The 23471-nt window shown below is 46.6% G+C and overlaps 1 protein-coding gene across 3 annotated transcripts in view; it reads left to right on the plus strand.

Annotated features, from left to right (window-relative positions):
* LOC144129160 (sodium- and chloride-dependent glycine transporter 1-like) overlaps positions 1-23471 on the plus strand; it is a 94538-nt gene that overhangs the window by 41549 nt on the left and 29518 nt on the right. The window contains exon 1 of one of the 3 annotated variants that reach the window (XM_077663114.1): positions 3766-4363. The exons of the other annotated variants lie outside the window; for them this stretch is intronic. Within the exon in view, the coding sequence (XP_077519240.1) occupies positions 4271-4363 (93 nt within the window). The 5' untranslated portion in view covers positions 3766-4270. Of the gene's footprint in view, positions 1-3765; positions 4364-23471 lie in introns of those variants that run through there. 3 annotated transcript variants of the gene reach the window in all.

Genomic DNA, 23471 nt, shown 5'->3' on the forward strand with positions numbered 1-23471 from the left:
GCAGAGTCAAGGTCGTACCGCGAACGCATGATTCTACTCTTTTTCTTATGTGATACGCTTCTGCGAGCTCTCTGGTCACTATCTCGGTGCCTGAACAGCACCACCGTCCTATCATGCGTTTTCTACTTTTTTTCTTATGTGATACGCTTCTGCGAGCTCTCTGGTCACTATCTCGGTGCCTGAACAGCGCCACCGTCCTATCAAGGAGGGGCGCACATCCTTGGCATGAATTACAATGCTCGGCTAAGTTTCTGTGAGGCCGACTTGAGAGGGAACTGAAATGATCTCATAATCGCTTATTAAGGCACCTGCCTGTTTGGCTTATGTATGGTCTTCCGCACGACAGCGGAATGCTGTATACTATACGTTATATGGCACATGTTAAATAACGAAACTGGTGCCGATGCTACAGCCTGCATTGGCTTGTGACTCAGCCCTTCTATGGGCCCATGCGCAGATCTGGCCAAGCTTCCTTGGAACGGAAAGAATACTTCACTTCTCATCGTGACACTACTTTTTTCAGACGATGTGTCATTCCATAGACGTAAACCACCACTGCGTAGTTCCGTGTTTCTTTTGGTTCTTGTTCAGGAGCACCTGTCTGACCTTTTCTGGCACGTTTGAGCAAACTCTCGCTCACGAACATCAAGACGGAGAGCGGAGACCCGGCGCTTTTCGATTTCGCCACCTGGTTTTGAAAGCTACTTTCAATGGTGCGGCAGCATGACTTAGAAATTGCCGACCCTAAGCATGTAACCGCAATGCCTCTTTTCACAAGTTTTGAGAGAGCAGGTCGGTAGGCTGGCAGGGGTTTTGCGGTCCGTACGCCCAGCACACAGGGTCCTTAAGAAAACTCACCCGAAAGTCCAGAAATCGCAGGCCATTGCCTTGCGGGAGCTCCAAGGTGAAATACATAACCATCGTTCACTCCTCGAAAACTTCCAGTACATCACTATATACATGCGGCGGCACACTTCCGTCGACTACGACAAGGTAGTCGTCGACAAAACGGAACACTCGCGCAGTTATCCTCTCCGATTGCTTCTTGTATGTGGCAGTCAGCCTTGGCTAGAAAAATATCGCTCAAGCAGGGCGCCACGCATGAACCTATACAGACTCCGGCTTTCTGTACAAACGTGCCACAACACCAAGACAAAAAGTTAGATTTCAGGTAAAATGGCAGTAATTCCCGGAAGGACTCACTTGCTATTCCACACTGGCTTCTAAAAGGCATTCATCATTGTCTTCGATGATACGCTCTGACACATTGAAGCAAAGGGTCCTGCGGAAGCGAATAGTAAAGATCTACCACGTCAACACTGAAGGCGTTATACCTGACTTGGCTATTTTCCGAAAAAAAAACAGCGCTACTGTCTCTGAATTCTTGACTCTGAACGAGTCTTCGATGTGGAACTTGTTAAGATGTTGCTGTAACTAAAATTAAATTTTATGCTCCTAGGTCCCCTTCTCTGAAACTTGTTCGAAAGGGCATGCACGGTTTGTGAGACTTGATAGTGAAAAATACATCAAGCTCGAGCCGCTCTGCTTTATCAATCCTTGTGGAAAGGCGTTCTAGATTCAATTCCTGCGCTAGGAGCCTCACCTTGTCCTTTTAATTTGACGGTGTAACCGAAATAGAGACGAAGCTCTTCTGAACGGCTTCGAAACCCTTCTCTGAGAACACGCCCTCGTCCAAAATTTCAAAAAACCCTTCCTTATCAGCAACAACCAGCCACAAGCCCTCAATTGAAAGGAAACGTAATGCAGGTTCCATCTTACGCACAGGCTGCTGCTTTGCCATTGGACAAGTCAACGAATCGACATACTACGAGACGCACCACGAACGCTCGTCCTCATTTGCCTTGCTTGACACAGATCTTCCAGCGGCCACTTTCTCAACAAGATTGTGGGATGGCTCGACGCCAAACTTGGGCCCCAGACGCAGAACCGACTGCAGCCTCTCCAGAAGGGGGGGGGGGGGGGGGGGGGGGGGGGGGGTTTCGGACAGGTTGACGAGCTTAACCTCTGAAGGAGGCGGTCTTTTCCGTGTAGGTAGCGTCGGTCTCATGACCTCACAGAGAAACCCTTGTCGCCTCTCCCATCTTTCACCATTTCTGGTAGATAAGAGACTGCTGTCTTCCGCTGAGGCCTTGTGCAGCATAGCATGAAGCACGAAGGCGGTCTTTGTAGAGTCGTCCCTGACGCCACCACTCCGACCGCATGATTTTGCACGTCCTCCTTGCGGGCCCAGCATATGGAGCCACCGACTGCTTGAAGGTCAGGAGTGCATAGCCCCGCACGAATGTACCCCGAAGCAACCCGCGCTCGACATACACACACGCCGACTAACAACGTCAGGAAGGCCGGATCACGGAAGGTTTAATTAGTACATGTAAAAGAGCCCGGAGAACTACTTGTAGAAATGAACTTTGGTAGAACGGCTACTTGGGTTATGTTGTTTTAGATTCATTTCTACGAGGCAGCGCGCAGAGACGACGGACAAGAATAGACACACAGCAAGGCGCTACTATCCACTGAATGTTTTTCTGAACAACATCTCTTAAACATCGCTGTTCTGCAAGTCAAGCGGTTACACATCACGTGGAAATGGCCAATCAGCAAACCTGTCAGTAAACGTGAATTCTTGCAGAGTCAAGGTGGCACTGCTAACGCATGAGTCTCCTCCCTTATGTGATACGCTTCTGCGAGCTCTCGGGTCCCGTTATCTTGGTGCCTGAACAGCACCAAGAGAAGAGGACAGATTACTCTGAATTCTGTCTCTGCATCTGATCGATTAAATAATAATCCGCGTGAAGCGGGGTAGGCTGCACGCGCGTGCTATCTATATCTGAAACACAAGCCGGGCAGGGGCATCATCGTCGTTCTTCTTGCTTGTTCTTGGACGGCATTCCTGGACACGCAAAAAAGATTAGACGTCTGTCTTGTAGTTTGGGGTGCGTAATCATAACACTGATTGCAAGAAAAGTGTAGTGCACTCCAAGACAACAGTATCACAGGTGTTGGTCAGCATACAGTCCTGTATCACCGACTCAGTAAGCTATTGCGCAGATAAAAAGATGCAGCGATGGAGCAACAAAAGATGAACGCTTTCATCACTTCTTTTCTGAGCACCATGCCTGAAGGAAACATGTACGAAGACCTCTCTTCTTGCGTCTCTCCGCTGGAAACCTGTAAAGTGAGTAACAGTGCTGGACGTCCTAATGTCTTGCCTACATTCGGGGCCTCTCCATTCCCACCGATTGCCGCTCGTATATATGTGCGAAGCGATTCGAACAGCACTCGGGTGCCCTCCATCGACATCCTTAACGCGCCAGACTTTGTCACGGCTCATTTTTCTCTCGCCGGCTTTTTCAACGGCCCTGTCATCTCTACGGCACTCAGTGGTCAATTAGTGGAAAGAAGGAAAGCAGAATTTCTGGGTTTTTGTTTTCACTTTTTGCCGCGCCGCTTCGGCTCCCCGCTTATTGATTTACACTCCGCCGCTGCTGCGAGGACTGGCAAGAGAACAAATAAACAAAAATAGCGGGAGAGAGAAAAAAAACATGAAGGTTCCTATATGTTGGTGTACGTATCCCCTGCGCATCATTGATCCAGCCGTGACGTAGGCGGCCCCTCCTCCCTCTGGGGCGGCGCATGCGCACTGGGGTCACCGGAAGCGACCGTGGCGGATCTCAGGTTCTGGTTTGTTTTGGGCCGCCGCTGCGCGCCGCACGGCGAAGACTGCAAACGTCGCGCTTCGCGTCTGCGCCGACGCCGCGCGCGCACCGACGCGACGCACCGAAATTCATGTGCATTGAGACGCGCGCTGTACACGAGGGCGCAGTGTGGCAGCGGAGAACAAAGCAGCAACGGACGAAGAAAGAAAACAAAGAACACCAGCCCCCCGCATTCTCCCCTTCTAATGATTGCGCGTGACGCGCTGGAGTCACAGTGTGCGCGGTGCGTTTACAGTGCACGCTGCGTCAGAAGTGGTGGCGACGCGGTCTCTCCCTTCTGTGATGCTTGGCTTCGCTGCCGTCCGTCCCGCCACCAGCATCGCCACCACTAAGCCTAGGAGTCGCGGTGGAAACTTCGCACGGTACGGGTGCGCGCTATCGTCGCCGTTAAGCCTAATGTGAGTCGGGTCGGCGCGTTTATTTGCCGCTTCTTCTTGCGCGCTTCTTCGCCACCCCACCGCTGCATCGCACCGCGCGCACGTCGGAGCTCGGCCGGTCCCAGCAAGCGGGCCGATCGACAGGAGCTTACTACGATGGACAACCCGAACGCAAACTTCGACGATGATAGCCTGTCTGGGGAAGAGGCTGGCGAGACGATCAGGCTGCGACCCTTTCTCGACTGGAGGGTGAGATGATGTTTTCGATCTCTTCCTCTTTTTTTTTTTTTTGCTCCTCTACTTTTTAATCTCGAGATTGCAAAGTGCATTCAGCCCTGCAAGCCTGCTTCGTTTCGGAGCCGGATGCGGCCACCGTTTGCGTTGACAGTTGAAATGAGGCGCTCTTTTTTCCACGTGGTCGGCAATCTGTGTTGGCTTAGCGGCAGCGATGTACTCGTCACAACTACTGAAGATCTCAACTCATTTCTGCCTTGACTTTTTCTTTTTCTTTGCGTCCTATCCTCGCAGAAGTAGATAGCCCTTTACATTGTGATAACTTATTTCCTTGCTTGTCGTGTATCCTGGAACCTATATTTAGTTGCGTTAACTTAACCTAGTTTTGTTTTTTAAACGACGTATAGAACACTTTCTTTTCTATACAATTCGCCCATTTTAGTGCTTCTATGCTGAAGTTCTTGAGACATCAAGAATACGGTTCAGTCCACGAAATGCTTCAGCATATTAACGGCTGAATGCTGTTCTGGAAAACGGAAAGCATCTAATGTGCTGATTTTCGCACTAAATCGAAGTGTCAACTGATAACATTTTCAGTGATACGATGACTGCAGCCTTATTCAGGTAGTCGGTCACCATCCCCAGTATATAACTTGAAATAGCCCATTTAAATAAAATAGCTACTGATTCTCGCCTGGGCATTAATACTGACTCTTGTCTTTGTACCTTTAAGTCCAGTTTCGTTAACTTCCTGTACAACTTCCCCGCTTCGCGTTCTTTTTCTTGCAAAACTTCTGCAACGCCGCGAAGCATCATGTTTTTAACGGTATAATAGCACGTTCTCGCTTGGTCTATTTCCCATAACCCAATTGGCCAGATTTTGTTACGAACACTTGTTAAGAACAGCCCAGTATTCGCCTCTTGATGGCCACAGTGCCTATTAACACAGTGGCATGTAGTACAGAAGAGACAAATAAAATCACACTGCTAAAAATCGGTATTTGTTTAAGAGCTTTCTGTTCACAAGCCGAATCTCTTGTTAAACGAAGTGCTAAAAGAAGTGTGACATAACACGTAAGCACGGTCTAGAAAATCGATATACACGAACGAGGCATTCCAGCTAAGTTCACCCATTAATGGATATAAAGGTCATGCCTTTATCCTCCAGCATTCTCTTGCAGTTCATAACAGTAAACCTGCTTTCGTAAATATTCCCTCTTTGCCCGGCAATGAATTAACTACCGCATAAATGAAACAGTTCGAGAAATGCCGCGACCATTACCGATTGGCTCATATAGCATATTCGCGCTGGCAGGGTTATATGTTCTTCGATTACAGCTGAAGCTTAAAAGTTTTTCATGTTTTTGTGACAACCCTCTCATCGATGAGAAGATGTGACTGGCCATAAAATGTTACTCATTAAGTCGCCTAGATTATGCTAGGCTGCATCAGCGTAGCTGACAGTTATGATGTGTGATATACTTCAGAAAGGACTGAACAAATCTCGCTTTTCGACCATGTGCTCAATATGCAGATGCCTTGTCATGCCTCTAAGAGAATGTTTGATGCCCACCTCTATTTTTTGTTCATTAGAACACACCAATTATTTTAATATTTATTACACAGCCGTTGCACATGTGTGAGTGACACTTGTTACACCTTGTAATCGAAGTTTACTTTACAGAAGGTCACAGAAACCAACCATTGGGACGATACTCAGGCAAAAGCAGCTCACGGAAAAGCTGTCAAAATACTCCGTCATGAAGCGTATTTCCGTATGTTCGTAGTTTGCTTTAGCTACAACCTCTGCGACGAAGTTTGTTAGATTTTATTTTGATGAAGCTTGGAGCTACACGAAGCCGTCTCTAAACCAGATGTGACTGCGGAAACAGGCGCTCGGGGAGTGTGGCAGACCGAACATCATTGCCGTGTCATAGTTTGCTCACGCAAATTATGACATCCATATAATGGGCGTAGTTTACCAGGCGATTCATATAGTTCGACGAGCCGCCGCGGTGGCTGAGTGGTTACGGCGCTCGGCTGCCGGCCCGAAAGACGCGGGTTCGATCCCGGCCGCGGCGGTCGAATTTCGATGGATGCGAAATTCTAGAGGCCCGTGTACTGTGCGATGTCAGTGCACGTTAAAGAACCCCAGGTGGCCGAAATCTCCGGAGCCCTTCACTACGGCGTCCCTCATAGCCTGGGTCGCTTTGGGACGTTAAACCCCCATAAACCAAACCATATAGTTCGACGTGCATGTGTGTTCTGGGGTGCATTGTGGGCTTCTTATGAAAAACTAAACGAATTTTTACTTGAGCAAAATTTGTTACTTCGTAAGATTTGTGGTAAGACACCACTCGCGAGATTCCAGTGGTGCCTGCTGAGAATCTGGCTTCCAACTTCAGAAATATGGAGCCTCAGGTCAAGTTGGGCTCAAATGCTTTTGAATGCAGCTTAAACCCGTCTTCTTTCTGTCTTCTTCGTCACACCAGCATCAGCTGCACTTATCAGCGGTTCTTTGAATTTCTCCCTGTCTTCCTGCTTTTTAGATGACACCTTTCAAGATTGCTTTGGTAAGAACCGCTGTAATCCGCGTGTGTGGTTTTTAATTTTCGATTATTGTTTTTCTTCATTCAATGATGTTTAAATATCTTAACTGCACGAGTCACTAAACCTGCAGTTATTTCCTTCAATCCGTCGTACCTTCAAAGGCAGCCTGTAAGTCGCAAATGTGCGTTCATTATCCGCTAAAATTTCACTTCGTGTTGTATTTAAACACGCAGAGCAGTTGAGTAACGCAACTCGTGCGTTCATTGGGGCCTCGAAACTGTACATGTTTCCATAGAAGATTTTTGTAAGTTGATTAACTGTAATCTTTTCCCACCTCAAATTTTTCCCCTATTTTTCTTATCGAGAATTCTCACTAAAAGGGCACTTCCCCTTGAACATTTAGAAGATAACGAATGCTGGGTCTTCACTGCCCTCATTTGGGCACTTGTAAAGCACCGAAACAAAAAAAAATTTCGCAAGCACTCTGTAAACACTGCGGTTAGTGGAAGGTTCACAGGGAACGTTCACGGGCAAAGGTCATGGTTCTTCACGGGGCTGTTCAAGGGAATGTTCATGGAGTGTTCATAAGGCCGTTCCTTGGACTTGTTAGTAGGCAATCTATTGAAATCTTTGCAAGAAGTTCCTTATAAAAACTTCTTTAGACAGTCTATAGACTGTCCATAGACTTCTGTCTACAAAATCTATAGACTCTCTATAGACGAACCCTAGAGAACAGTCTATAGGCAACATAAATCCGATAGACAGTCTTTAGGCAATCTACCGATTTATGGCCATATACTTTTAGTAAACTTTAGTCTATAGACAGTCTATAGACTATGAGTAGACAAATATCTAAAGGAAGGCAATATAGTCTATAAGGAGTCTATAAACTGTCTATGAACCATTCTTATAAGGCATTCCCCCATCGCACGTGCTGCATGAGGGGCTGCAGCAACAAATTTGGCTACAGCGGCCTAATGAGCGCCGCAGGTGACAGCTTGCTGGTTGGGAAAAGAAGCCACGGCAACGAGCGCAAACCGAAACGAGTGCTGTACGTCTCAACGGCGCACGTACAGCGTACACGCGTGGGCCAAACGCCCGATTACGTCCCCACACGCAGTGCAAACACAGATCGACGCGCGGGCTGTTATTTACGGGGTCCAGACTGGAGGCGTAGGCCGCACTAGGGAGTAATGATTGCACGCGGCGCCGCACTGTTCCTTCCCCACGCATGAACCTCGCAGAATTTCCTCCCTGACCGCCGTGAAAACGGGGTAATTTGCGCCTAATGCCTCAATTTAGTCGTCACTGCGACTATTTAGCGAGGGGGGGGGGGGGGGGGCGGAGAGAGAGAAGAGGAGAAACTAAAGTCAAACACGTTTTTAGGATTACCGGCGAAACTACGCGAGATGGTAAAAGGCGTAAATTAGCTTTATTTATTAGCACGTTTCGAGGTATTCAAACGGTGCTCGTTACGGCTGAGCTCAAAGCCGTGATGAACGTGAAGTAAACAGACGCTATGTTATAAAGCCGCCAAAGTGACGTGCGAAGATGAATTGGTCTCTAAATAGATGCTACGCCCACGCCGCTTCCCAAAGTTCACTCCGGAATCAACTCAAGGAAGCGATGTAAAGAGCAACGGTGTTTTTCGTTTCATTTCGCTCAGATGGCTCGCTGTCACGCAATGCAAAAACGCACGTTCTCCAATTGTGTTCGATAACGTTTAGAGGGGGAAGCCATCGCCTTCTTGCGTCACGAGCTTCTTCAGGGTTGCTTGGCATCCCCTATAGTGTATGCATCCACAGGGGACGCATGCATATATGTGTTCTAGTTGACTACGCCGTAAATTTCGCCCTTGCGTATGCTTTGTTTTAGTATTTGCTGGCTAAAAGATGTCCTGCTACAGCCCTCTATTGCTACATACATGTACTAGAACGGCGCTGCTACAGACTACCGATCGCCTTCATTTAACACGTGGAGTTGCGCACGCAAGACTAGTATCCGACCATACAACTCGGCCACTTAGTCTGTACAGGGCCCGTGGTAATAAAGCATTAAGAAGTCTAGGCTACTGGAAAAGCCAAGAAGATAAAGCCAGGAATAACAAAGGAAGGCTTTTTTGGTTGGAGGGTTTTTTATGGTTTATGGGGGATTTAACGTCCCAAAGCTACTCAGGCTATGAGGGACACCGTAGTGAAGGGCTCCGGAAATTTCGACCACCTGGGGTTCTTTTACGTGCACTGACATCGCACAGCACACGGGCCTCTAGAATTTCGCCTCCATCGAAATTCGACCGCCGCGGTCTTTCAGGCCGGCAGCCGAGCGCCATAACCACTCAGCCACCGCGGCGGCTTTTTTGGTTGGGTGGAAGCAAACTCTTAGCTGCATTAGAGCAAATAAGCAGTACGAAAGTGAAGGGCTCGAGCTTTCAGCGCTGCAAAAATTACATAACGTTAAAAATGCGCTGAAGCGAATTGCTTACAGTCGCATTTAAGGCCCATGTCACAAATCTCGCTATAACTTCAACCGAACGCATGTGCGTTTCGCGAATCGTTCTGGTTTCATGTGACACGCTATTTCTTTTCTACGGCCGCCATAAAAAAAAAACAAAATTTCGGTCCTCCCTTACATGAATGGTCTATACAGTCTATAGACTTCTAATAGACTCTATCGCCTTCCTATAGATATTTTTGTCCGTTCATAGTCTATAGACATTCTATAGACAAAAGTCTACTAAAAGTGTATGGCCATCAATCTATAGATCGCCTATAGACTGTTCTCTAAGGTTTGTCTATAGAAAGCCTAATGACTTTATAGACAGAAGTCTATGGACAGTCTATAGACTGTCTAAAACAATTTTTGTAAGGGCTAGAGCAGGAGGAAAGAAAAAAATACGGTCAGGTGAGGAAGGAAGCAAGCAGTATTACAACCAGTTTCGAAGCCATGTAGTTGTTTTTCTTTACGCAATGCCAACAACGTGGCTACTACCTCAGCGACGTAAATTTGTTGCGCCCTCACTCCGTGCTTCCTCGAGGAACCAGCCCCCGTAGAACGGTGACTGCGAGGCTGTACGGGTACTGCGAAGCCGTGGCCAGAGTAACGGCACGTCTCTCCCTTCAACCAGATGTAAAAAAGCTTTGAGAAGTGCTTCCTGTCGCAATGTTTAACGGTGGCATTTCTTTGATGAACCCACTCTCGGAAACGAGCCAGGCTTTTCATCTTCCTGTTTGAAACGAACGTATCGAAAGGCACGCCTCTGCTGAATCCTTTCAGTGTAATCCTTGGGCTGTCGACTTCCTTGTTCGGCTACAAGTGCAACGAAGCCTGACAAGTTGTCGAACGTTGTTCTTACTCTGTGTCAAAGCCTGGTTACTTAATATTTGTTGAACTTTCTTTTTCTCTCTGTAGTACACGCTTGCACTCTAGTTTCGTAATTCCGAAGCCCAGCAGTGAACTTGATAAATTGCAGCATTTTTCACGCAAATCTAGCTAACAAAACTGAGTGTAGTGTAAACTTCAATGAATCCTGATTTAATGTGACACACCGCAACATACTGCCTAAAGCGCCGCTCGTGAAATGCAACGAAAATGAAACGTGCACTCCCCGCCAAAAGTAAATGGAAGGCGACCTTGTCGAAGCAATTTTTTTTATGCAAAGCGTAACGACCGTACTGGCACACTGCGCTTTCCACACAGTCACCATTATGCTGCATGTATCTGTTCAAGGTTCCTTGGAACAAAGGCGATGGCAATAATTTGTTTGATAATAATCTCTTCCCTTTACTTTTGACAGCACCTGTACATATAGCAACATTGAAGTTTCTGTGAGTTCACGACAGGGAAGAGGGGTACGTGGCTTTGGGTGTGTTTCTTTTTATAGGCGAAATAATCCATTTCTTTTGCACGTTCGTTCCCCTGTGTAATATCCAAACAAAATAATTGGTATCAAAAATAAATGGAAATGAAAAGCATAATAATTGTACCATGCCGCGGGTCAGTCTTCCTAGCACAACAAATGTCGAATTTAGCGTATTTACCATTACAGGAGTTGTGAGTAAAAAAAACTTTAAAAAATGTTTAATGTTCCATTCCGCAACCTAAAATTCTCTCAACTGGTACCAAAAATCCCCGGACACTGCGTTCTCGTGGGCCGCCGCCGTGGCTCAGTGGTTATGGCGCTCGGCTGTTGAACCGAAAGGCGCGGGTTCGATCCCATCCGTGGCAGTCGAATTTCTATGGAGATGAAATACTCTTACCAGGAATTCGAGACAAACGCTCCTAGTAATTTTGGCTTCCATCCCGTGGCACTTTGCTCTGAACGTTCAAATATGGCGCGCTGACATTACCGTGACGTAGCAAAGAAAGAGACTGATCGAGGGGCGGCCACCCAAGTGCTCTAGGCCGCACGTGCTTAGTGACTCTGACTGTGCTCTGTCCCGGATGTTGCTTTTTAGATTTTTCGCACAAGACAAATAAAAGGGTAAATGGGAACCCTCCACTAAAGCGTCTCTTATAGCCGGAGTCGCCCTCTTACGGTAAACTCGATAGATCAAACGGTATTTCTGGTCCTTTTCCCTTGCAGCAGCTGGGAATTCTGAAAAAAGAAAAGATGGAAACATTTCTGTTCTTAAAATATCCGGAAACTCCGTAAATATTTATTTGACTGATTCTCTGAAAAATGAAAAATTTCCCGAATTCAGCATCACTGAATAAAATCGCTCATCCACTTATTCGTCTTTCATTTGATTGCAGAACCGTAGAGTCCAGAGCTGGGAGACAATTGAGGCTTCTGGGCTAATAATTTATATAGTGCTTAGACAGCTGTCAAAATTAAAATGTGGGCTTGTGCGAACACATATTGATTTTGGTAGGATCAGTTTAACTGTGACAGATTTCACGTTCAGTTTCTCAAAGAAAGGCCCTTTTTACTTTCATACAGTATGAAAGTCTTTCAGCTTGTGCACGGAAAGGCAGAGGTACTGTTTCGTCATGCGAAAAGGGTAAGGTGGCTGGAATAGGAATATGAGCAATAGGAAGCTGCTGTCATTTGTCTATTTTTTTAGTTTTTCTTTTGAAAGGAATGTAAATATAAAAGTCTACTGAACGCGCCCAAGGAATAGCAGGGCTCGGTTTGACTGCCGGCAATTTCATAAAAGTTCAAGATTTTATAGTTTTATTTCTTCGAGAGCTAATAGCAAATATTTTATTATTTGCTATTAGCAGGTGCAAAAAAAGTAAAATCACAATGACAAAAATAATTCACACTGTCAGTTAGGTGATAAAGAAAAGCTCAAAATACAACCAACCCTTCCATAGAGCCTTCATAGATAACGAGAAAGCATTTGACTCACTCGAAACCTTAGCATTCATGCAGCCACTGCGGAAAAAGGGTGTAAAATAGCCTTAAATAAGAATACTGGAAGACATCTCTAGCAACTGCACATCCGCCATAGCACTCCATAAAGTCAGTAATAGAGATTTAGAAGAGCGAGTTGACGGACTAGTTGGTATTGCATGGCGAAGGAACAGCCCTAAGTACGGGACAAAAAAACAAACATGGAAGCACAAACACGGGCGCTGTTTGTGCTGCCATGTTTGTCTCCTGTTCGGTACTTAGCGCTGTTCCTTCATCATCAGTAATAGAGTTCCAATAAGAACGGGTGTCAGGCATGCACACATGGTCTCGCCAATGCTATTCATCGTCAGTTTACAGGAGGTATTCAGAGGCCTGGATTGGCAACAGTTGGCAATAAGATTAAGTGGAGAATCCGTTTAGTAATTCGCGTTTCGTTGATGACATTGCCTTGCTAAGTCACTCAGGAGATGAACTGCAGAGTATGATCAATGGCTTAGACAGGCACAGCAGAGTAGAACGACGGGTCTAAAAATTAATATGCATAAAACCTAGTAATGTTCAACAGTCGAAGATTGAAAAGGACGTTCACAATTGAAAGGGAGGTGTTGGAAGAAGTAAGGGAATATGAAAACTTACGGCTGGTAGTGACTGCAGATCCTAATCACGAGAGCGAAATAACTAGAAGAACAAGAATTGGGTGAAGCGTATTTGGCAGGTTCCCTCAGATCATGAATGGCAGTTTACCAGTATCCCTCAAGAGAAAACTGTAAACCATCTGTATCTTACCGGTACTCACTTACGGGGCAGAAACGTGGAGGCTAACGAAAAGTGTTCCGCTTAAGCCAAGGACAACGCAGCGAGCTATGGAAAGAAAAATGACAGGTGTAACGTTAGGAGACAGGCAGAGAGCAGAGTGTTTCAGGGAACAAACTCGGGTAAATTACATCCTACTCGAAATCAAGAGGAAGAAATGGGCATGAGTAGGGCATGTAATGCGAAGACAAGACAACTGCTCATCTTTAAGGGTAACTGAGTGGATTCCAAGAGAAGGCAAGCGTATCAGGGGGCGGCAGAAAGTTAGGTGGACGGATGAGATTAAGAATTTCGCGGGGATAGGGTGGCCGCAGCTCGCAGAGGACAAGGTTAATTGGCGAGATAAGGGAGAAACCTTTGCCCTGCCGTGGGCGTAGTCATGCTGCTGCTGATGATGATATGAGGTTGATGAATAGCAAGTATCCGTCGAGCCACCTGATCTTCTGCGTATAGGACCCCCGCAATGCCTGCCCGCATGTACTATATTTTAAATAAAGTAATCTGCTGATACGTTCGATGTAACGAAGAAAAAAGCACACGAAAACTGCAAGATTTGACCGATCTTCGGTACTGAAAACTATTTTTCTATTAAACCGTTTTGCGCATGCTTTAGTGCTTTACTTAAGGAACCATTGACAGAAGAATGGATCCGTCAGTATAATCTCAGGCTTACTGAGAGACCAGTATTTCTCAGCAGAAATAACTGTACAAGAACTTGACGTTTGATTGCCTTTTTTTTTAGTTTGCTCGTTTTCGCTATTGGCTATCGAACTTAGCCCACGCGCACAGCTCATTCCTCATTTTTTTTATTTTACCTCATTTTTCTTGATGTGGCAATTCTCTTGCGCAAGAAGGATTGCCTTTTCTCTGAGCAGACCACTCAGCCAAGTAAAATCACCATGATTTCGGGTTGCAACACGAAAAGGCGTTATGTAACATAAAAGCGTTCGGCTGCATTTATTTTACTCTCCTCAGCGGCTAACAAAGCAATGCAGCAAGTCGACTGCACCATTGTCTTACTTTTGATATGGCCGGTTCGTGATAAGGTCGGCTCATTTTCCGTTTCCCGTCTTCTTCGCAGCAACAACATGAAACTATGGTGACTAAAACTGCGTTTAATATGTATAATCAGCTTACGCTTGCGTTCTGCGAAGCAGCACCTTTACAAGTGTACTAGCAAACAGTATGTTTTTTTTTTTACAGAACCAGAAGTAGTTACATAAACACTCTTCCCAAGCCGCAGGTGAACTTTTCGGGAAAGAACAGCTCGAGCAGAACCCTCAGGCTTGCAGCTAGGCTTGCGTCAACCTTCGCTGTGGTCTTATTTCATTAGCTACTCATTTTATGATTTCTGCTCCGATTGATCACCGTTACCGAGCCGTTCGTAAGGCTACATTTATACTTTTGCACGTATTCCACTATAGTATTGCTGGTGCTATTATGGTTGGATTAAATGCTGCCTTATTCTTTCGCGCAGTATGTCTTATATCTCCCATTTTATTTTATTATACGTGTTTTACAACGCTCTAGCGAAAGAAAGGTTTTCCAAGTAAAACTCCAGCACGCGTGGCAAGGAGCTGGCCTACTTTTGAAAGATAAATCGGCTGAAAGAAGTTGTGCGTGTTGTCTGCTTCGTTCACCTGTGTTACCCCCAAAGTTTCGCGCTTCTCTCTGCAATACAAAGCGGAGGTCGCCTTCTCCAGTCGAATGAGAATCCACTTGCACCGACAGGGTAGTAGGGGCTATAGAATATGCACGCCTCTGTCATCAGGCACGACGACTTCACGTGCCGGCGTTTCGTTTGAAAACGGCCAAACGTGTGCACTTTTTCTTTCTCCAGCCGCAACCGTTGGACGTCGGTAATGCCAACCCACTCGGTTTTCGCTCAGAGGAGGAGGAGGAGGAGGATGGATGGATGGATGGATGGAAAGTGTAACGGCCCGCCTGGCGAAACCGTAGACCGCGTCACGAGGTGGTCACTGCGTCGTATACACAGCGCAGACAGGCCGCGCACTCCTACGTCTCTCCTTTCATATCCGGTGGTAGCGGCAGCAGCAGTGCAGAGCACACAGCCACACACAGAGAAACGAAGCCGCGTCGGTGGCGTCGCCGCCAGCAACGTCATCAGCTAGTTGCGGAGGCCGGCGCGCGCTGCGGGCAGCGACGCGGGGCTCCGCGGCGTCTCTCGCAGCGGGCTGCCGCGCGCCGGAGCGCGGCGCAGAACCCTTCCTTCCTGCCTTCGCTTCTGTTTTTTTTTTTTGTCCTCACGCTTCGCAGAGTCGGCGCTCCGCGCGACCCTCCCCCCAGAGCCATCCACTGCTGAGCAGCGAGCTCCCCACTGACGACGACTTGCGCGTGTGTGTATGTCTTGACGCTCTCAAAAAGAGCTCCACCACTTCTCTGGTCTGCCAAGCTCTCCGCTCCGCTCTCAAAAAACGCGCGGTCCGAGTGTATCTGCTTCTATATACGTGCGAGTTGCTCCAGATTTGTTTCTTTCAATATGCTGCCCGCCGTGCTATGAACTCCTCTGTGTAAGGTCCACCACTGCTTCTTCGATGCTCTCTGTGAATCAAATGGCCTCTTAGTCGAGGTTTATCTGTGCTGTTTTCTTTCTCGCGCCTGCAAACAGTATTCCACCTACTCTGCTTGTCCTTCGGTTCCCAGTTCGATTCTACAAAACTAATATCTTGTCGAACTAACGTACCGGTTTTCTGACTTCAGCTCTGTTATTCGTGTTATTTTTTTTATTTCCTTTAGGTATCACTTTGGCTTTTTTTCTCTCTCTAAAGGGCTCAGTTTCTTTCTTTCTATCTCCCTTGACTGCCTGCCAGCCGTCAACTAAAGTTTGCTGCCTCGATAGCACCTTTGAACGGGCGTGAGTGCGTTTGCACGAATGCCGGGCTGCCGGGCTGCCGGGCTCCCTACAAAAAGGCGGAAAAGACGGGCCGTGTACACAATCTCATCTTCCGAGAGCAATCGATACGGGTTCGAGTCAATATTCCGCATTTAGCCTCTCGTTGAGCCTTTCCTGTGCGTTGCCGTGCGGGGCCTACAGAGCAGTGCCCTGCAAATGCACGGAACGCCTGCCATTTTACGCATGCCTGATGAGTTAGGGTGGAGCTTTCCACGCGGCATGAACTGTGCGGTAAATGCGTGCAGGAAGGGAACAGACTAATGATGCCGTAGTCGATTGAGTGGTTCCTTCTTGCGACGTTAGGCGATGAAGGTTATTTGGGGAATATAGTGAAGAGGGCATGCACATATCCGGTACGCTAGTAATGAGAAGCGGTGTACAAGACTACGTTGATACAAAAGTCAAAGGCATAGGTTTCAATGTTCACGTCTGTTTTTTTCAATCTCAGTGCGCCGCACTAGATTAGCGTGAAGTTCTGGTGCTACCTTCGATGAATCCTCAGTGATATAGAACATCCCCGTATATGGTCAGTGGTATAGATGGGGCTTGGTTCAGCCCTTTCTTTCTTCATTGCTCTTACACTGGCGTTCTGCTTATCTGTTGATTGCGGCGTCATACCACTAATTTTGATTTTTTATGCCGTGTTTTCTTTCCTCTACGTATAGCTTCCTTTTTTACAGCATATCTTTCTTCCTGCTGTGGAAATTTTTTTTTTTCTCGCAGCCTGTTTCGTGCAGTTCTCCCGAGAAGTCACCTGCGCCGCATAGTCGCTGCGCCTACAGAGAAAGCTTTGCGTATCAGGATCGTGACTACCCTTGAGTCTTGCAATGCCTTCTATGCCATTATGCTTTTAGCTGCTCTTTGTATTCTCCTATGAGGAACAGAAAGTCGAATTAGCTTGATGATTTTTCGGTTTATATGTGAGTGATAGTTAACACACGGACAATGCTCTTGCTTCAAATTTCACAACTGGATGATGAAGCCCACCACAGCTCCACAACGGTAGGCACGGTAATATGCCGGCAGATCACAATTTAAATACAACTTCAGGAAGACTTCATACAAGCATTGAAGCTTCTACATACATACTATGTCTGCACACTTCTACACACAAACTTTCTAATCAATTGTCTTTCAGGTAAAGTCGACTACACCACTAATTTCCCATTCATCACCACTACAAATTATAAAATAAATTGCATTTTTCAATGATTTCCTTGCATTCAGTGACTGTTCGCTTCCTTCATATGTATACAAATATGGATGTATTCATACCTATAAACATATACGCGGTTACATATACGAACTAATGACATGATAACAATGGTAACATATACGGGTTCATTACATATATAGATATGTCACTAACTCGCGTTTTTTCTCGCACACACACTGCTCTCTCCCCGTTTCTTAACGTTACACATATCATTTTTCTTTCCATACCTCGCTGCGTTGTCCTTAACTTAAGCTGAACCCTTTTCGTTAGCTTCCACGTTTCTGCCCCGTAGGTGTGTACCGGTAAGACACAGCCCTTGTGCAGTTTTCTCTTGAGGGATATTGGTAAACTACCATTCATGATCTGAGAGAACCTGCCATTAGCTCTCCAGCCCATTCTCATTCTTCTAGTTTTTTTTCCTCACATGATCCGGATCAGCGATCACTACCTGCCCTAAGTAGCCGTCTTGTCCATGACTGTACGTATATTATGGGAATGCTGCTTGACAGTAAATGCGTATATACAAGTGAAATATATTGAAACGTACCAACACTCTACCAAAGGAGAACACTGGTCCAATATTGTCATGTCGCGCTGCTGCGCTCTAGAGAGTTGCTTGTCGGTGCAATTCTGTAGTTGGCTGAGCCGCCACTGCAATTCTCATATGCGCAGAATCGGCTACGTTATGGGGAGGCGCTTAGTTTGTATCGATTGAAGCTGGCGGCGGCCGGGCGCGATTTAATCATCCTGCTCGGTTCCGCGGTCTCGATGAGTGACGAACTCTTCGTTAAAATTCCGTGCCTCTAACTCGCCGTAAGTTTGCCAGTCAGCGGTACGTACGCGTCGTTACTAAACCACGTTTGCATACCTGTGCGAGCTTGTGCTTTTTTGCATAGCATTGCTGCATTGCAGCAAAGAGCCATAAACGACTTTTAGAGGCACAACGCAGGTAAGTGCCTCCACAGAGCGGTCCATCTGCGTTCCAATTGGCTGGCAAGAGGGGAGGCTTTAAGGGGAGGCTGTAAGTGGAGGTTTTAAGGCGAGACAGCCAGCGCGGCAAAATCTGCTTGCTCTTTCCTTACACATCCACCAGAAATAATCAGAAAGGAAAAATTAGTTCGCCCGCCATTTTAATCTCTAGTTAATCCTGGTCTTCTGGATATTCTAAAGGCTATATTTGCTTTGCAGGCGACGAGCTGACGGGTGTACTTTTTTTATTGTGAAGTAGAGGTTTAGCTGGTTGTTGCAGGTATAAAAACCATAGAGTTACAACTCTGCAGAAAGAACATGACGAAAAAAGTGAATTTAGTTAGGGGGTCGTTTAACGTGCCCGTGTGCTGTGCGATGTCAGTGCACGTTAAAGATCCGCAGGTGGTCGAAATTATTCCGGAGCCCTCCACTACGGCACCTCTCTCTTCCTTTCTTCTTTCACTCCCTCCTTTATCCCTTCCCTTACGGCGCGGTTCAGGTGTCCAACGATATATGAGACCGATACTGTGCCATTTCCTTTCCCCCAAAACCAATTATTATTATTATTATTATTATTATTATTATTATTATTATTATTATTATTATTATTATTATTATTATTATTATTATTATTATTATTATTATTATTATTATTATTATTATTATTATTATTATTATTATTATTATTATTATTATTAGGGAGAAAAAGAGGTGAAGGAGTCCCGACTTCCTTACATTGAGTGCTACAGCCAATTGGAAGACATCTCGTCAGTGCAGGGGTGCTTCGGAGGGACCTGTCTGTAAAGGGGGAGGGGGACTTCCGTGGATATTCTAGCTAGCCCCTGCGTGTCATTTTCTGGGCAGAATCCAGTAGTGCTACGGGATATACTACCGTAACTTCCGTTCTAAAGTCTGCGGGTTATTCGTGGCGGTGGTGGTGGTAGTGTTTTTTTATTAAAATAATACGTGCCTAAATACGTGCTTAAAAGTTGAAATTCTGGCTTCGTGGTTTATCTATAAGTGGGAGTTCTAGTGAACACTTTTTTTCAGCATCACTCAATATAGCATCGCATGCCGAACGCGATTATATTACCAAGTTTTGGTGCTTGTTTTGCCACCTTTTAACTGACCAGTTGCACGAATCCTTGCATGCATAAGTTCCTATCTTCGTTTTCAACAGCATGAACTTACTCAAAGCAAGAACCCCTGGTGGTCGCAATTTCCGGAGCCCTTCACTACAGCGTCCCTCATAGCCTGTGTCGCTTTGGGACGTTAAACCCAATAAACCAAACCAAACCGAACCTATGCAGAAGAATGCAAGTTGGCGGTGAAATCCTGGAAAACAATCTCTTGAAATTGATTCGCTAAACTTGGCCGCTCAGTCTGCGCCATATGAAAATAGCAATAGCCAACATCCTGATGTCAATTATGAGTCTTCCGACGTAGAAACAACGAAATGTTTTCAGCTCCCACAGCTCGGATCATGCTCAGTAGCGCGCTAGCGTACACTTTTACGCGCTGGTAGCGCACCCGGCCCCTGAAAACCATTAGCAGACGATCTAGTAAAAAAATTAGTTTTTTGCAGCCTCACGGAGGATTCGTTTTTGATAGAGGAAAAACGCTAAGGCGCCCGTGTGCTGTGTGATGTCAGTGCACGTTAAAGATCCCCAGGTGGTCGAAATTATTCCGGAGCCCTCCACTACGGCACCTCTTCTTCCTTTCTTCTTTCACTCCTTCCTTTATCCCTTCCCTTACGGCGTGGTTCAGGTGTCCAACGATATATGAGACAGATACGGCGCCATTTCCTTTCCCCCAAAACCTATTATTATTATTATTATTATTATTATTATTATTATTATTATTATTATTATTATTATTATTATTATGCATTCTCACATTCAGCCCTGCGGACTATACACCGGATGTGGACTGTATACTAGGAATTGCGGTAGTTGCTGTGCGAGCAGTTGAAAATTTTTCCGATTTGATATAGGGCTTTCCCTACATGGGGATAAGTAATCAAGCAAAGATATACAGGCAGCAAGTCAATCTGTTTCATCAGAATACTTGCAAGAAGGCTTATTTCGGCAAAGACGCTAATATTTCAGCCCTGCTTTGATGTCTGTACACAGATATGTTCATTATTATTTGATAATACAAAAGCTCTACTGAGTACTGATAGCTTTGAGCGTACGCTGGAATTGTAACAATTTTTTTTGTCGCTTAAATCCCTCATATTTTCTTCAGATTCAATCTCTATTTGGAGAGCAAGCAAATGATACGAGCGGCTAAATAAATCTCTACGCCTGGGAAAACGTTATAATCCTCTTTTCGTGCGCCTTGCTATAAGCCTCCGAAAATAGAATCCTTTGTGACCGCTTCATTTTCTCCTTTTTCCGTATGCCTCCTAAGCTAGGCCCCACCCCCAGACGCCTAAGTTTTCTGCACGACCGCAAGTAGTTTCATTTGTACAAAATATTTTATGTTCTGCTCGTGAGAAATTCGGAAGAGCCTTGTATTGCCGAGGTCTGTCTCGACCTTCCTGAGAAAATACCAGTTTTCATCCCCTTATACGTGGTCGCCTATTCAGCTTCTTTGCGCTCAAGCGGCTTAGACCCTGCCGTGAGGCTCAAAAAAATGTTTCAGCTGCCTATATTAAGAGATGCGGTGCTAGTTTCAATTTGATCCGCTCGATTGGTGTACCCGCAGCCTGCCAACCACCGTGGCACGACGAAGTGTCGGCCTATGCTCACTGGCAATTTACAGTTCCAGCCAAGCATAAACCTCCATGATCGAGTTTCAGCAGGCGCGTCCCAAAATCACCGCACGCGCGCGCCCATCTTTCCTCTTTTTTTTTTTTTGTAAGTCAACCTGTCCACCTGTAGATGGACACCCGACACTCGCGCTAACCAGCGAATGACGCTATAAACGGTTGTCCGGCCCGCACCGCACCAGACGCAAAATAAAAAAAAAACAAAGAGAAGGGCGGTAAAGAAGGGGGGAACAAACGCGGCAATGGCAAAAAAAAAAAAGGCGCGGCGAACACAGAGGGAGAGCATGTAGTACAAGAGAACGGCGCGACCACTCGTACGTATCGCGAGAGGAGCGCGCGCGCGCGCCCTAGCGGCTGTGGCGGTCATCAAGAGCAAAAACGAGCCGCTCCGAAAGCCCGTACAGCGTAACAGTGTTCGCGCGCGGTCACCGCTGGCGCCATAAAGCGCTATCGCTTTTACGAGCCCCGCGGGCACGCGGACGGACGGACGAACAGGCGGGCCGATTCGCGGCACGAGTTGCATATTGAGCGAACGTCGTTGCGTGCCGGCGCAAATGGCGGTAGCAGCGCGCTTCGCTCTGTACGTGACCGCGCTGATCTCGAACGCCAGGCCCGTCTTCTGCGCCTGTGCCAAGCGGTTCGTTTTTCTTTTTTTTTTTTCGCGGCGCATTTTCGTATTGCGATGTCGACGTGGCCCGTCGCCACCTCCTCGACCGTCCCGCCCTTTCTAGTTCTTAAGGGCCTGCCTGAGTAGACTTTCGAGAAAACGGGCGATTTCGGTGTGGGCGCGATGTTTCCCATTTGATGGTCGTTATTTCGCCGCTGAGACCTTTTCACTCCATCTTTCTCGACGGTGCCATCAAATGCTGCAATCGCAGTTCAGTAAAAATGGGCTGCTGCGCACTTTTATCTTTTTTTATGTTGTACGTACTGCTCGATGCCAGTGCAAGGAGAAAGGACCTATTTTTCATTTGTGGAGGAAATCTTCGTTTTTTTTATTAATGTTTCCGAGTAAGTGTATTTCTCGTCCCACGTGAGCAACCATGAGCTGTTTTATAGCTTTTGGGCAATATTTCTTCAATTCGAGTTTTTTTCTTTTTTCACTTGTAAGCTTTCGCTGCGGCAAGGTTTTAGGCAAGGCTATTTCGCGGCTGCTCCTCTTTATTGAATGTGTGGCTTCAGCTAAAAGGGCTTTTGCGGACGCGATTCGCCCCCTTTACTGCATTCCTTGTGGAAACGCGCCTAACTTATTTCACTGAAAAGAAAAGAAATAAAGTTTTCAAGACGGCAGAAATGCCTCGATACCGTTCACAAAGCAGGCCAAAATGACGTCTTGACTTCTCTTTACTCTTCACTGAAAATAAATTAGGTGAAAATGAACTATCTGCGGCTCGCTTTCTCAGCTGTCGAGATGTACGTATTCCTGTCTGAACTCATTATGAGCTCTTAAACGACTTACTGGAATGAATGTCAAGAAAGAAGCGGCAAATATCACTCAAGAGACCCTCCAGCTAAAGGCGTTGACCGATAGTCACACAGAGCAATTCTGCACGTGCCATTTGTTCTCTATCACAAGACGGGTCCACTGAACCATACGGTAAGGTCAGGCTACTATGTCGAAGCCAAGTAGCCGTGAATATGCATGACATCCTTCAGCCATGAAAAAAATCGGGAGCACGAAACAAAGATGCTTTCATGGCATTACAACCGATAATCCTTCGAACGTTCCTTCTTGGAAAAAAAACGACCTGCCTCGTGCCTCTCCCTAAAATCCTGCTTGGCCGATAGACGGAACGCCGCCATACTGCCGCGAAACGGGCGCCAGGAACGAACGAAGCGAAGGGCTCGGGGGAGAAAAAGGCCGCCCGCGCGTCGGCGCTTCTCCCCATCGGCGGCTGACCCAGTTCCCGGGCACAAAAGCGTGACTGCGGCCGTGCCCTCGTTTTCCTATGTGACCCTCTGCTGCCCGCTTCTTCCTCGTGTCACCGAGAACACTCCCGCCCTTTTTTTTTCTTTCGTTCTGTTCTTCCTAGTGAGCTCTTTGTTTTCTTTCCGTTTCGACACACCGTGGGGTGTGTCTGAAGAGGAAAGCCCGGAGCATTAAAGGGTGAGCGAGATACTCAGACAAAAAGAAAAAGCAGGAAAGACCAGACGAGGTACGTCGGCGGATAGGGAGCGTAAGGAGTGCGTGGGGAGCGGAGGAACTCAAATGGGGAAGAGTGTCCTTGTCAGTATGCACGGTTAGGGGGGGGGGGGGGGGGGGCGTCGCTGCCTGCGCAACGCCTCGTCGCCGAGTTCGGCGTCGATGATTTGATGATTTATAGAGGGTTAGTTACGAGGATAGGGAAAAAGAAAAGAAAAAAAAGGATTGAGAAAGCTGTCGCTCGAGTTGAACAGCGTTAACATTAAAACGCTTTTAACGACGCATTGTATCGTGTCTCAACTCCATCCCCCCTCCCCCTCATTTTTCTCCTCCCCGCTCTTGGCACACCGCCACTTCTCGCTTGATTTGCTTTTGTCATGAAACAGGAT

Source organism: Amblyomma americanum, chromosome 4 (assembly GCF_052857255.1).
Source record: "Amblyomma americanum isolate KBUSLIRL-KWMA chromosome 4, ASM5285725v1, whole genome shotgun sequence".
NCBI classification, from domain to species: Eukaryota; Metazoa; Arthropoda; class Arachnida; order Ixodida; family Ixodidae; genus Amblyomma; species Amblyomma americanum.